Source organism: Hypomesus transpacificus, chromosome 26 (genome assembly GCF_021917145.1).
Source record: "Hypomesus transpacificus isolate Combined female chromosome 26, fHypTra1, whole genome shotgun sequence".
In the NCBI taxonomy this organism is placed as follows: Eukaryota; Metazoa; Chordata; class Actinopteri; order Osmeriformes; family Osmeridae; genus Hypomesus; species Hypomesus transpacificus.
Window position 1 is genome coordinate 1,252,227 of NC_061085.1, and position 14,437 is coordinate 1,266,663.

Here is a 14,437-nt window from a genome sequence, read left to right on the forward strand (position 1 = left end):
GTTTATGAGTAGAATGGTTTTGAAGGTTGTACCGAATTTGGACAGTACAAGAAAATTCATAAGTCTGACAATATGGGTCCTTAAGGCTTTTTTGTTCCCCATGAGGAATAAGGCATGTATACAAATTTTCAGGCATTTTGGAGTAATGGGGCGCTGGGGAAATCACGTAGACTTTGGGCGTGTTTTATAGCGCCACCTATGGGTGCACATGGGCCACTAGCCGTCTGGGAGTAATGAGTGACCTGTTGAATCATTGGGCCAAATAGGAAAAAATCGGGTCCAGCATATTTTGAGCTATTGAGCCATTTAGCGGAGAAGAAAAATAATAATACGAAGAATATTAAGAATACTAACAAAAACAATAGGTTTCCTCCTACCGGAGGAACCCTAAAAAGTTGACTCATTAACAAATAGTGTATGTTTTTAAGCTGTTAACCCTAACGCTACTTCCATTAACCAACAACTCCTACGCAGATGGCTGGCGCTAGAGTCAATGAAGTGAGTTATGTTGTCATCTACTCGCTCGTTTAATAAAATGAAATTTTAGAGGAAAAGCAGAACCCAGTCAACATTTCCTGCAGTTACACTCAAGTTGCACTCAAGCCTTGGGCGAGAGCACATTGAGACCATTGTTCTCTCTCATATATATTTAGTATTTATTATTGTTTCTTTTCCCACCCCTAAGGATCCCTCAATATCTGGACTACATAGACAACGTCGGTGTCAAAAGGTTCGTCTTAGTAGCAATTGCGTTTCTTGTATTTTTATTTACGTTCCGTTGCATGGTTTAAATTGAAATTATGTTTTTGTGGCTAAAAGGGAAGCTAACGGTGGCTAACTTGCTAGCCACAGTCACTAACATTACAAACGTCACAAATGTCATGAAGACACACGTGACTACCTGTAGCAGAACATTCGTTTAGCAGCTCCTTAACTTCTGGGAGATAGCTAAGTTCACTATAGCTTTACTGCAAGGCAGCTACAGAATTGCCACAAACAAAAAGGCCAGGGTGATAACTATTTACTGATTTTACTTTGTGATATGAAACACAATTGTGAAGTGTAATGTACAATATAATCTGATATTATTAAGGAAGTACATCTACTTTCGGAAACAGTAGTCTACTATTTCACTGAAACGTTAGCATCATGACATAAGCTTCTGTTGCCCGGGCAACACATACCACAGCGGTCTATAATGCATCTGTTTTCAATCTTTAAAATAAACATTTTTCACAAACACATTTTCGTTGTAGGATTTATTATGACTTTAGATTACAACACGTTTTGTTGGTAATATTTGCCGCGTTTCCAGGATTCATTAAGAAGCTCTTATTACGCGGCTGTTTTTTATGCTGTAGAATGCCCCATTCACTTGAATGGTCGATAACAGATCGTTGCTATGTATAACTGACCGCTGTCAAGGGAAGTGGCACTCCGCAAGTAGTCCGGTAATTTTTCAACCCCAGCGTACTCCGTTGCTTAGCGACGTCAGCTGATTTGAAGCCTAGAGTATATTAAACGTCCAGTGTTTCCCACAGATTAGAAATCTAATTGTGGCGGGGAGGGGTGGGGGTTGTCAGACCGGGGGGGGGGGGGGGGGGGGGGGGGGGGGGGGGGGGTCGTAATAATTCCTTTGTTAATAATTCGTTGCACAGTTAATTTGTTAATAATTTGTTACATTAAATATGAATCCAAAATGATTCACACCTTCACAAAATTAACAACAACTAACATATCATTTCTGCATTATGCATGTAGCAACGCTAGTGCTAAACAACTATTTAACTGGTCGGCTCCATGACGCCGGGTAAGTAGCTAGCTCGAGACTTCTCACCAAAAGAAGGAAGGGGAAACTTCGAGTACTAAGTCGCTCTGGATAAGATGACTAAATGTAAATGTGAGTAAGGTACCTAGCGAAAAGTAGCCTCAACTTTCCTCGACTTTTAGCTACGGCACTAATGCTGAAGGCTCGCTGATATAGCTGTTGGTCTTACTAGAACAGCATATGTATGCATTGTTGCTAACGTGTGCTGACGTTGTGACTGTGTGCATATGTGAGAAAGACGCATGAGTGACAGAGAGACGGAGGGAGAGCAGGGGAAAGGAAATGCAGCTGAACGAATACGCTGCGTGTTTTAACCTAAATAGCGATAAAAAAAATGTTTTACCAAACGCAATATGTGGCGGCCGGTGTTGATTCTGTGGCGCACCGACACAAAATAGTCTATGTGTGGGAAACACTGACGTCTATGAAGTTCAGCGTCTTTGGCGAACTATTTCTCTGCTAATCAACACTACGAATGGTAACAGATAAAATGTAAAAAAAACACACCGTGTTAAGTTATTTTTTTGGCAAGTAGCCGTGTAATAAGCAGGATAATGTATAAAACGCCGGTCATTATCGGGAAAATAAGCCCCGACAGGGCGAACAGCATCCCTTACTTAACGCCAAGAGCTTCTTAACGAATCTGGGAAACGTGGCCATTATCATTACCTGTGGTTTAAAACCAGTGTAGCTCACTGCAACACAGTAGCCTAAGCGATACACACTAGAAAGAAAAACAACTCCACAGCTGTTTAGGAAGTCAAACAGTGACAGAACATGTTCGGCACTCCCCTTACTTAAATCAAAAGTCTTTCAAAAGGTGAAACTATCTGACTACTAACCTGAACTTCATTACCACAGCCTAAACTTTGTTAATCTGTTCATGAAAAGAATTAATTTCACCCTAAACTGTACAACGGAACGTTGAATTGAATTCAAGCAACGCAATCGCTACCAAGACAAACACAGCAGTAGTCTAGTAGTAGTACAATTTAACGGTGTCAGCATATCCACACAGGGCTACATCACTTTTTTACTTTGTCTTTATTAGAAGCAAGACACATAAACATGATATATATAAACAGTAACAAAAATAACGTACCAACATATTGGAAAATAGGTTAACAGAAATAAATTACTTAAAAAAATGTAATTTAAATTAAAAGAAATATAAGGGTGAACCTGGCCTTTAACAGGAGGAGACTTCACAGGAGCCATATTATGAATATGAGAGATATAATATAATTCTTAGTATTCTATAATAATGTATATTTTCTTTTATTATCCAGTCATGCCTACATATGTTTCATTTTGTATCCATTTTCCCCAGTTCCTAGCAAATAACTTCTTTCAATTTCAGTTTGTATGTTAACTTTTACATCCCTGGATTTCCTCGATTATAGATAGCCATTGCTTACATTGTGGCACGTCTGCTTTCAGCCAAATTTTGTGTGATTGTCTTCCTGCTCGCTGTAAGAACAATTTTCACCAGATATAGGACATCTCTAGCTACATACTCTACAAAATGTCCTAGGTATAAGACTGCACAGGTAAAGGGAATTGGATATCCCAGGGTCTGGCATACAACTTCATGTACCTCTCTCCAAAGAGGTTCTATTTTCCCCATCCTTCTTTCTTATTTTTTTTATCATAATAGTCCTTCATCTGTAGATATCTGAACAGATCTGCGTTCCTTACATCAAATCTATCTTTCATTTCTTGGAAACTCAGCATTACACCTTCCTTGATAATGGTATATGTTGCCGTTATACCATCATTTACCCATCTTCTATAGGTCATGTCCATCCTTCCTGGAATAAATTGTCTGTCAAATGCAATCTATTTTAGAAGACTAAGCTCCCTACCTATTTCAACTGCTTAGCAACTGAGACACGTATCTAGCGAAAAAGTTGTTACAGTATCAATCTGATCCTTGAGCTGTAGAGGGGTTTGCCTTTCACCTACACACGTTTAGATTGGTTAAGTAGGAGTGCATAACTCTATATCCTTCCAGCGGGTTGTAGCGGTATTATTTCCCCAACATAGAAGTGGGCGGATTTGTGGTGCATAGAAGTACTCACTCAAATTTTGAAGTGCCATACCTCCTTTATCCTTAGGTAGCTGAAGAGTGGTAAAGCGTATTCTAGGTCGTCTTCCTTCCCATACAAATCTGGATATCAATTTGTCCCATTTTGTGAACTGTGCTTGGGGCACCTCCACTGGGAGTGATTGAAATAGGTATAATAACCTGGGTTGTATATTCATTTTGACTGCATTTATCCTGTCTGTGAGATCCATGGGATAAGTAGACCTGTCTACTGTCTGAGCACTCCACCCAGCTGCTAGTCCAAGCAATGGTCCTCTCCAAGTTGGACTACTGCAACTCGCTGCTCGCTGGTCTCCCAGCATGTGCAACCCGCCCTCTTCAGAGGATTCAGAATGCAGCGGCCCGCCTGGTCTACAACCTACCCAGACGCTCCCATGTTACCCCGCTCCTCATCTCTCTCCACTGGCTACCAATCAACGCCCGTATCAGATTCAAGACCCTGGTACTGACCTTCCGAGCGGTGAACGGAACTGCACCCAACTACATCAAGTCTCTCCTGCAACCTTACACCCCCACCCGTCACCTACGGTCTTCCTCAGACAACCGCCTGGTGGTCCCACCGCTCAAGACTGCCAGGTCCCAACACAAGCTCTTCTCCTGCCTGGCCCCCAAAGGTGGAACTAGCTCCCCACCTCCATCAGGGACACTGACTGTCTCCCCACCTTCAAGAAAAGGCTCAAGACACACTTGTTCCGGGAGTACAACGGCACTTAGGAATGCTTGGCTAGACCTGTTGCTAGTTTCCTCCAGGATCACAATGACTCTTATTGAGGGACTTGTTGCTCTTGTAGGTTAGTTATAACGAAGTTAAGTCTTGTACTCACTGTGAAATATTGCTCTTGTAGGTTAGTTATAACAAAGTTAAGTCTTGTACTCACTTTGAAATATTTTACTATTGATTGTTCTTCCACAGGTACAGTCCTGCACTTTTTGTGGTTCATGTTGTTTAATTTGTAAACTTGTATAACTGCATGCTCTTATGGGTCTTCCCTTTTGGCACTTGTTTAGTTTTCCACAATGTATGTTTTGGCTGCTTGCAATGTTTGGGACTACCTCGTTGTTATGATCAGTGACCTATGCTCTTTTGTAAAGCTCTCTCTTGGAAGTCGCTTTGGATAAAAGTGTCTGCTAAATGCGTAAATGTAAATGTAAGTAGACTATCTCTATATATCCGTTTTTATCAAATTATTTACTTCTTCATAATTCATAATTACTTTTATATAGTTCTGAAAGATCTTTGGTTATGTTGACTCCCAAATATTTAAGTGATTTTGCTTCCCATCTCAGTCTGTGTTTTTTTTGTTCTTGTGTTGGTGTGGTATGAAAAATAAGTGTCTGTGTCTTTGTTACATTTAACTTATACCCAGAGTAGCAGCTGAAATTTTCTAGAGTCTGCAACATTTACATTTAAACAGAATCACTGAGCCTGGAATCGAGCCAAATGTTTGGAGTGACTTTGCATGGCCGGGTCTCCATCAGGTCAACACATTTGGATTCAAGTTCATGTAATGCCACTGCATTTCACAGTCAAAACTGTATTTTATGTCAAGTGTAGATGTAAAAAGCTTCATTTTTCACAACTGACATGGATCCTTTCTTCACTTTTACAGGTCTAGAGGGTCATGCAAAGGCCTGCTCAACAGAGTTCAACAGAGGATGCTGAGATAAAAACAGATCCCTTGCTGGACTACCCCCCTCTAGCTGGACAGCTTCTCTTCAGCCCTGACCCCAGGACAGCTTCATCCAGCTGGCCTGCCCTGACTGCCTGCTTGCAGGCCCTGCTTGCCCCTGCCTGCAGGCCCTCCAGAGACAGACAGTCACCCCACAGACACAGTAGCTCTGCAGACTGCTTTGTTGAGGACATTGATGAAAAAGGACAAACCAGCATTTTTTACTTTGATGAGTCTAAATGTTTAATCTTTTCCATGTCCCAGCATGCCAAGCTGCTGACTTTTAGTTTCTTAAGTAATGAAACCAGTTCAAGTTATAGACTTTTGACCTGAATCCAATGATTGGTCATCTGAATAAAAACCACTCAAGAGAAGTACTGCTTCTTGGATGATTTGTGCTCCACATCAGTTAATCTCACACATTTGCCTTTGTTTCCATGCGATTCATGGAATTGCTAGTTTCTACTCCACCATTGTGTAATAAAAAATATAATTTAGGACAGCAATTACATTTTTGGGTTATCCTTTCGCATTACACATATTTAGTCAATGTTCTTAAACTCAACCGATTGTTGTCATTTTACCATACTGTTCATATTGAACAGATATCAGTGTTAGGGAAGATTACTGTATATTTCCACTTGTGATTTCATCGTAAATTTGGTCTTTAATTTCAATTGGAAGTGGTTTTAAAAAGTCTTAAATTTAACTTGTTTACACCTGTAGACACCCTGTGAAGCCCCCACCCCCCACGCCAGAGATAGTTGGTGACAGGGAGGTGCAGACATTAAGTAAGTTATAGTTATTCCTTAAGAGTAGAGTAAAAAATAGAGACTAAATGTGTAAATGGATGTTGAAACTCAGTTCTCTGAGTTGGTGCGTGTCAGTTTAGGCAAAGGTTGTCTTTGAAACCTCTAGGTTTAAAAATAATTCAGATTTGATTGGAACTCTCTCTTTTATACATTTATAGTTGGATTTGACATTTAATAGCCATTTGATTCATTAAGCAAGTTGTTAAACGCAAACAACCATAACACAGTACATATGGTGTACAAATCTGCAGTCAGATTTGGCGAAATTGTTAGCTTGGAAGTTATCTTGACATATACATGGGGTCTTGATGATGATGCGCACACAGCTTCAAGGCAGTAAGACGCGTTCCATTTCAGGAGACTCCGAGACCGTAGCGCGTCACTAGCATCTCGTCATATCACGCAGTCAAAGCACAGCTAGATCATCAGCGTCAGCGCTCTTAGGTACCCAGCATGCAGTGCGGCATGTCAAAAAACTCCAAGACTTGTGGAAAATAGTTTGGTTACAACAGCTATGCAAGGGATTTCAGTTGTTGCGCTCTTTCAGTTAGATGTTTGTAATATTGTTGTTTGTTAGTTAAAATATTCTTGTTGGTCACCCTGAGAGTGCATGTTGTGTGGTTTAATGGGAAGTGAGAGTCAGCCGTACTTCAATAACATTTGCAAGGAGTTGATCATGGACTGTTCCATAGAACTATTACCAATGAGGCTACTCTTGATTGCAAATTAACTGTGGTTCTTGTAAGCGGTCTTCAAGCCATCATTGAGAATTTCTTGAAATAGTGTTGCGATCAATGTGTTTTGATTGTGGGAGGCAATTTTGGGTCGACATCTCAAATCAAATGTATTTGTATAGCCCTTTTTACACGCAAGCATGTCACAGAGGGCTTTACATGCGCCCATAGAACTAACCTCAACCAACCTAAACCCTCAAGGAAGACAAGGAAAAACTCCCAGAAAAACTCCCAACGGGAGTTTTTCTGTTCCCAGAGTTCCCAGAGACGGTTGGTAGGAGAGAGGAGCAGAACACAAGCTAAACATAGTCATACAGTGTCAATGGGTTTTGACATCTAAAGCTCATGCGTTCGCTACAGCATTTCTGTTTTGGCGTGACTTGCGATGGGAGGGAGGTAAACGGCATGGTTTGGGATAGTGTGCGGGCAGGTGTGTTTTTATATAGGGTGAAATGGAATGAGAAATGAAATACAAAATGTCTGAAATGGGTGTATTTATGTAAATGTACACATTGCCTCAATATCTTTGTGTCAATAAATCAAATACCATTTTGACTGATGGTTTTCAAACCTTATAGGGATCAAGATGACATCGCTCAGAAGTACCATCAACAATTTCACTTTGGTATGTCAAAATATGATTGAATTTGAGTAGTTTAAACTTTGGCTGAATCCAACAACTATTACCACAGAAGAAACAGCTTACTTTTTTATACAGTAACTGAACTTTACAATATTCAACAATGAGAATAGCTCAATGGACTGGGACGGCGACCTGCAAAGTATAAGATTGGAGGTTTGAATCCAGCCACAGTATTTTAGCCTGTCTTAAATTTGAATATCTGTTTAGTTAAACAGGATGACATCATTGTGAAATACCGTGCGCAATTTCATGCAATTCCACTTTGAAATGTCAACCGCTCTAAACCTTTGTCCCAAAGCTAATAGTCTGCCCTTTCTACTCATACATTCTCAACAGTTGGTGTGTAGCAGAGAGGATAGAGAGGCTGCCTTGTAGGGCTGTCCCCACTTGGTCGACTAGTCGATTTTCTGGTCGATATGCTCTTGGTCGACTAAGATTGTTTTAGTCGAGCTGCCATATGGCAGTGTGAGATCTGATTCCCGCTTGTGTCATCATTGTTGAATTAACGAAATGTTCAACCAAAAATTGTAGATTATATTATTCAAGACAAATAAACCAACTCTAAAAATATATAGTTTAAAAGAAAAGGTGTTACTGTTTTCCCTTTCGTTAATCTGCGCTTTGTTTTGGTTTGGTATTTTGCACACTGCACGAGCACAATTGGCTGCAGAACTACAAACTCTGCCATAGCCTACTTTGTCGGTGTTATTATTCAAAATGGCAAAGACATCTGTGGTATGGCGGCATTTCATTAAAGTACATTTACATTTACAAAGTACCGGGTGACTCGAAAAACGCTGAATGCAAACTCTGCCAACAACGGTTTATTTTTCATAGCTCAACGTCGAAAATGCTGTAGCCTACCACCTGAAAAACGTAAGTTGGTGTAGCCGTACTTCACTCATGCTAACGCGCTGGGTTGAAAAAGGAATATGCCTTTTTTTAATGCCATTATATGAATCACATCCAAATCGAATTACATGATCTTCTCCGGCCAAGACAAAATCTTTCTCTGTGTTGCAACGTACCCCACTCAGCTTCTAAGTAAGTTTGCATGCTGCAAGTTTTCAGGCAGTGATAAGCGCGCTCTGATGATTTGCATGTTAAACAAACAATATTTTTAATTTGTAGTACATTGTAAGAGATACTAAATACCATCGGCATTCGGTTACAACAGGACTGATGATACGAGTCTTGTTATTAGTAGGCTATTAGCGGCTGAATCTGCAATGTCCAGCAGCCATTGAGTCAGATCGCGAAAATGTATGTACCTTTTTTTGTTGTTTTTTTTGCATTTCAAAGTTCGATTAGTCGATTTTCAGACGTTTTAGTCGAGTTTTGGTCGACCAAATAAAATCTTAGTCGGGGACAGCCTTACTGCCTTGTAACCTTATGCTCATGAGTTCAAATCCCCATTCAGCCTATTGTAGTTGGCCCAACCTGAAGTAGTTTTGCTCTCTTGTTGTCCAACTCTTGACCTTCTGCAATGTACATTTTTATAATATTTTGCCATTTTGCGGAGGAACCCGCATTGCTGCTTGCAGCTATATTTTAAATAGGTGATTGGTCTTGTCCATTGACTGATCATGGACAACAGAAAAGGCAAGATCACGGATTACTTTAATAAAAGAGCCTGATACAAGGGGGATGAAGTAGCAAGGTGAACATATTATTGTGTTACACAAGACAGTGCGACTTGCATGTTGTTTTAATTTATGCCTACTTTTTGACAAATGGTCTAAAATCCAGAAATAAGAAGCAAAAGTAAAATAAAAAAATAATAATCATAAGTTTACAGGTATTATTCAGAATCTAATTATCTAAACAACACATTCTGTGCATTTCCAAATAAAGTATTCAGCTTTGGCTACATCCTGTGTCCTTGTAACCCATACCTTAGTAAAACAGGCATCTCGGGCAGTCACATACATCTTCAGTTTCTTCTCTCGCTCTATTTTCTTCTCCACCTCCTGCTGAGCAGTAGACTTCAGCTTCACTCGTCCATGCTTTCAAAGAGAGAAAGGCATCGAGAGCTTATTACAGTTTATCAACCAAGTGTCTCACTAGACTGATAACCTGTTCTGAATATAAAATTAAAATAAAGAGGGGTTAATTAACAAAGTAGCCCAAAACCCAAGAAACTATCAAGACAATGACTCACCATGGTGAAAGTTGGAGAGAGGTTATCAAGATCTAAAAGACAAATACAAAGATGTAGCAAGATTTCAATGCATGTCAGGCCATCTAGAATTAGAATTAAATACACTCAGACCATATCATCAAACAAATCTTACACCATATTTAAGGTGCTCCTTCAAATGGGATCCACTGGAACTAAGAAATGACTGATACTCGAATCAGGAATTTGACTGCTTAATTTATTAGGGATGCACCGAATCCAGATTTTTGGGGTTTGGCCAAATACCGAACCCACTGGTTAAGATTCGGCCGAATCCGAAACCGAATACCGAATCCTACTCCCATCCTCAGTCCATTAACACAGTAAACACATTATTGAAGTAAACAACGTCCACAGCAGTGTATTTATTTATTTTTTACTGTAAAAAAAAAGAAAGAATAGGCAACGTTATGCCAGGAAGACAAGTGGGAAAAACTATTTTGACAAATACCATGTGCCTATGTTTACCCTATCTCAAAATCCAATCAATATCCAAAATATTAGCCTTTTAGATTTCTTGAATATCTTTCGGATGTTTCATATGCAAATGTTTTAACAGCGGAGATGTTGTGTATTGTTTAGGGTCCTTGCCACCACGAGACAAATCGGCATTGCAAATTGACTTGAATCGCCTTCTTTTGACTGAAAGTACAGGCAAACCACACTTTTTCTGCTGACAAGTTCCATTTTCACTTTTTCTTGGCCTACTGCATTGAACAGTCCACCTACGTAAAAACCTTCCCGTAATCAACGGCGGCGACATTACGTCGACCAGCGTAGCACGCACAGTGCAAACGTAGGGTTCGGATTCGGTGGAAAAAAATTATACGGTTCGGCCGAATCCGAACCCCGTCAAAAAGCCCAATATTTGTCCGAATCCGAAACCTGGATTCGGTGCATCCATATTGTTTATACCATTTCAAAATTGGCTGATAGCTGATTTTGGTTTTATTATGAAAATCCGCTGCGCTGTAAATGGTTATTTGTAAGCATCTGTTCACTCTCTCTAAACCAACATTTCCAGTTAAGCTACTATAATACCATAGCTGTTGCCTAGGAATAAGAAAAAAGATATCGATAGTGGTAATAAGAGGCTAGGTAGTTTTAAGCTGACATTACTTACTGTGATTTTGTTTTGAAAACCGTATGGAGTTCTATGTAGATTTAAATGTAGTTAAATGTCACCTCTGATCTTGAAAAGATACTTAGGTCTACAAGTGTCATTTACAAAGTTAAACTGATCATAATTTTCTGGTCAAAGTTTACTGTAAAATAAATACTATAGATTTAATACAACTAGCCTAGTAGCTAAAAAAATATTTTACGGTGTATCTGGAGTACCCACTGAAAGAAAAGTTTGTGGATACTTTCCATTACAAGTTTTATTTCAGATACATTTTGACTATTGGATGGCATGGTTTGCTCTCCAGGACTTATTTGAAAATGCCAAGAAGCAAAATAACAATTAATGGGACTAGATGATCACCAAGCTAATAGTTTCCTAATTTTAACACATTTTAAAAGAATGTGTTGAATTCTACCTTTCCAATGGCTTTCCATGTGTAAACAAGTAAAGCAATAAAGCGCTTAGGGCTTGTTCCACATAGTGGGGTGCTGGAGTGCATTTAATTCCAGTATTTCATCCCGTTTTTTGATGACTAGTTTTGTTTCTATGGCAATAATATCATGACTATCAACCACTTGAAAGTGAGAGAAAAATGGAGTGGAGGTTGTCGTCATCTGGCGCTTATCAGGGGGTCGGGTCGCGGGGGCAGCAACCTAAGCAGGGAGGCCCAGACTTCCCTTTCCCCGGCCACTTCCTCCAGCTCTTCCTGGGGGAACCCGAGGCGTTCCCAGGCCAGCCTAGGGACAGTCCCTCCAGCGTGTCCTGAGTCTTCCCCGGGGCCTCTTCCCAGTGGGACGTGCCCAGAACACCTCACCAGGGAGGCGTCAAGGAGGCATCCAGATCAGATGCCCGAGCCACCTCAGCTGGCTCCTCTCGACGCGGAGGAGCAGCGGTTCTACTCTGAGCCCCTCCCGGATGACCGAGCTTCTCACCCTATCTCTAAGGGAGAGCCCGGACACCCTGCGGAGAAAGCTCATTTCGGCCGCTTGTATTCGCGATCTAGTTCTTTCGGTCACTACCCGTAGTTCCATTCCTCTCGCTCCATTCCTCCCTCTCGCGCTCCATTCCTCCCTCACTCGAGAACAAGACCCCAAGATACTTGAACTCCGCCACTTGGGTCAAAATATCCTTCCCAACCCGGAGATTGCACTCCACTCTTTTCCGGTCGATAACCATGGCCTCAGATTTGGAGGTGCTGATTCGCATCCCAGCCGCGTCACATTCGGTTGCGAACCGCTCCAGTGAGAACTGAAGGTCGCGGCCCGATGATGCCAACAGGACCATATCATCTGCAAAAAACAGCGACCCAATCCTGAGGTCACCAAACCGGACCCCCTCAACGCCCTGGCTGCGCCTAGAAAATCTGTCCATATAAGTAATGAACAGAATCGGTGAAAAGGGGCAGCCCTGGCGGAGTCCAACCCTCACAGGGAACAAGTTTGACTTACAACCGGCAATGCGGATCAAACTCTGGCACCGGTCGTATAGGGACCGGACAGCCCCGATCAGGGAATCCAGTACCGGTGCCCCGTACTCTCGGGGCACCCCCCACATGAGCCCCCGAGGGACACGGTCGAACGCCTTTTCCAAATCCACAAAACATGTGTAGACTGGTTGGGCGAACTCCCATGTACCCACCAGGACTCTGCGGAGGGTATAGAGCTGGTCCACTGTTCCACAGCCAGGACGAAAACCACATTGCTCCTCCACCCTCCTCTCCAGGACCCCTGAATAGACTTTCCCAGGGAGGCTGAGGAGTGTGATCCTCCTAAAGTTGGAGCACACCCTCCGGTCCCCCTTTTTAAAGAGGGGAACCACCACCCCGTTCTGCCAGTCCAGAGGCACTGTCCCCCATGTCCACGCGATGTTGCAGAGTCGTGTCAACCAAGACAGCCCTACAACATCCAGAGCCTTAAGGAACTCCGGACAGACCTCATCCACCCCAGGGGCCCTGCCACCGCGGAGCTTTTCAACCACCTCGGCGACCTCAGCCACAGAGATAGAAGAGCCCCCCCTGATGTCCGCAAACTCTGCCTCCACGTCGGAAAGCGTGTTGGTGGAATTAAGGAGGTCTTTGAAGTATTCCTTCCACCGATACAAGATGTCCCCCGTCGAGGTCAGCAGCGCACCATCCCCACCGTATAGTGTTGACAGCACTGCTTCCCCCTCCTGAGTCGCCGGATTGTGGTCCAGAACCTTTTTGAAGCCGTTCGGAAGTCATTCTCCATGGTAGGGCTAACTATAAAAAAATAACTATCAAAGTTATGACTTCCCTCGATAAAGATATCGTAACATTAATTATTTTCAATAATATTGATAATGTCGATAGAGAATAATTAGGAACAGCAGTCAATTTAATTTCTGTGATGCAGCAGGAAGTGGCAGAGAAATGCTAGCCTACGCTCACTAATATACTGAGCACCTCGTGTGGAGTAGCTAAAATTAGTGGAAAATTAGTCTAATTGCCGAAAACAGTGGCAACGATAGCCATGGCGAGGGAGCAACTTCCAATGAAGAAATTATTGATAAAAAGGGTTCATCTTCTTCAGTTATTTGGAAGTTGTTTACACAATATTGAGGGTATAACATTTTGGATATTTTCTAAAGGGGTCATTTACTGATTTTATAGGGTATTTCACACTGTTCCTTAAAGGGGTTAGTGTTTCCCACAGAGTAATTTGTGGCGGTGCGCCACAGAATCAACACCGGCCGCCACACAAACAACTTTTTTTTTAAACACTATTTAGGTTAAAACACGCAGCTTATTAGTTCAGTTGCATTTCCTTTCCCTGCTTTCCCTCCGTGTCTCTGTCACTCACGTGTCTTTCTCACATACGCACACAGTCACATCGTCAGCACACTCTAGCAACGATGCATACATACGCCGTTCTAGTAAGACCGACAGCGATATCAGCGAGCCTTCAGCACTAGGAAAGTTGAGGCTACTTTTCGCTAGGTACCTACGAACATGTCTTAATCCAAGGTTCCCCTTTGTTCTTTTGGTGAGAAGTCTCAGGAGGTAGCTACTTACCCGGCATCATGGAGCCGACCAGTTAAATAGTTATTTAGCACTAGCGTTGCTACCTGCATATGCATAAATTATTTGTTTGTTGTTATTGATTTTGTGAAGGTGTGAATCTTTTTGTATTCATATTTAATATAATTAAGTTCTGGGTAACAAATTAGTAACAAATAGAATTATTAGAGTTAGTTAGTTAGAATTATTTCGACCCCCTCCCCGTCTGACATGATACAATAAATATGTTATTATTTTATTTATATTCATTTGTGACGTTACAAATTCCGCTTTTTGAAACCAATCGTTTGTCACCTTTGAC

General features: G+C 41.5%; 1 protein-coding gene across 2 annotated transcripts in view; it reads right to left on the reverse strand.

The window, feature by feature from the left end:
* Positions 1 to 14,437, reverse strand: part of rabggta (Rab geranylgeranyltransferase subunit alpha) — a 92,190-nt gene that overhangs the window by 65,429 nt on the left and 12,324 nt on the right. For both annotated transcript variants that reach the window (XM_047049414.1, XM_047049413.1), the window contains exons 2-3: positions 9,956 to 9,987; positions 9,690 to 9,800 (exon numbers count right to left, since the gene is read on the reverse strand). In XM_047049414.1, the coding sequence (XP_046905370.1) occupies positions 9,690 to 9,800; positions 9,956 to 9,958 (114 nt within the window). In that variant the 5' untranslated portion in view covers positions 9,959 to 9,987. The remainder of the gene's footprint in view (positions 1 to 9,689; positions 9,801 to 9,955; positions 9,988 to 14,437) is intronic.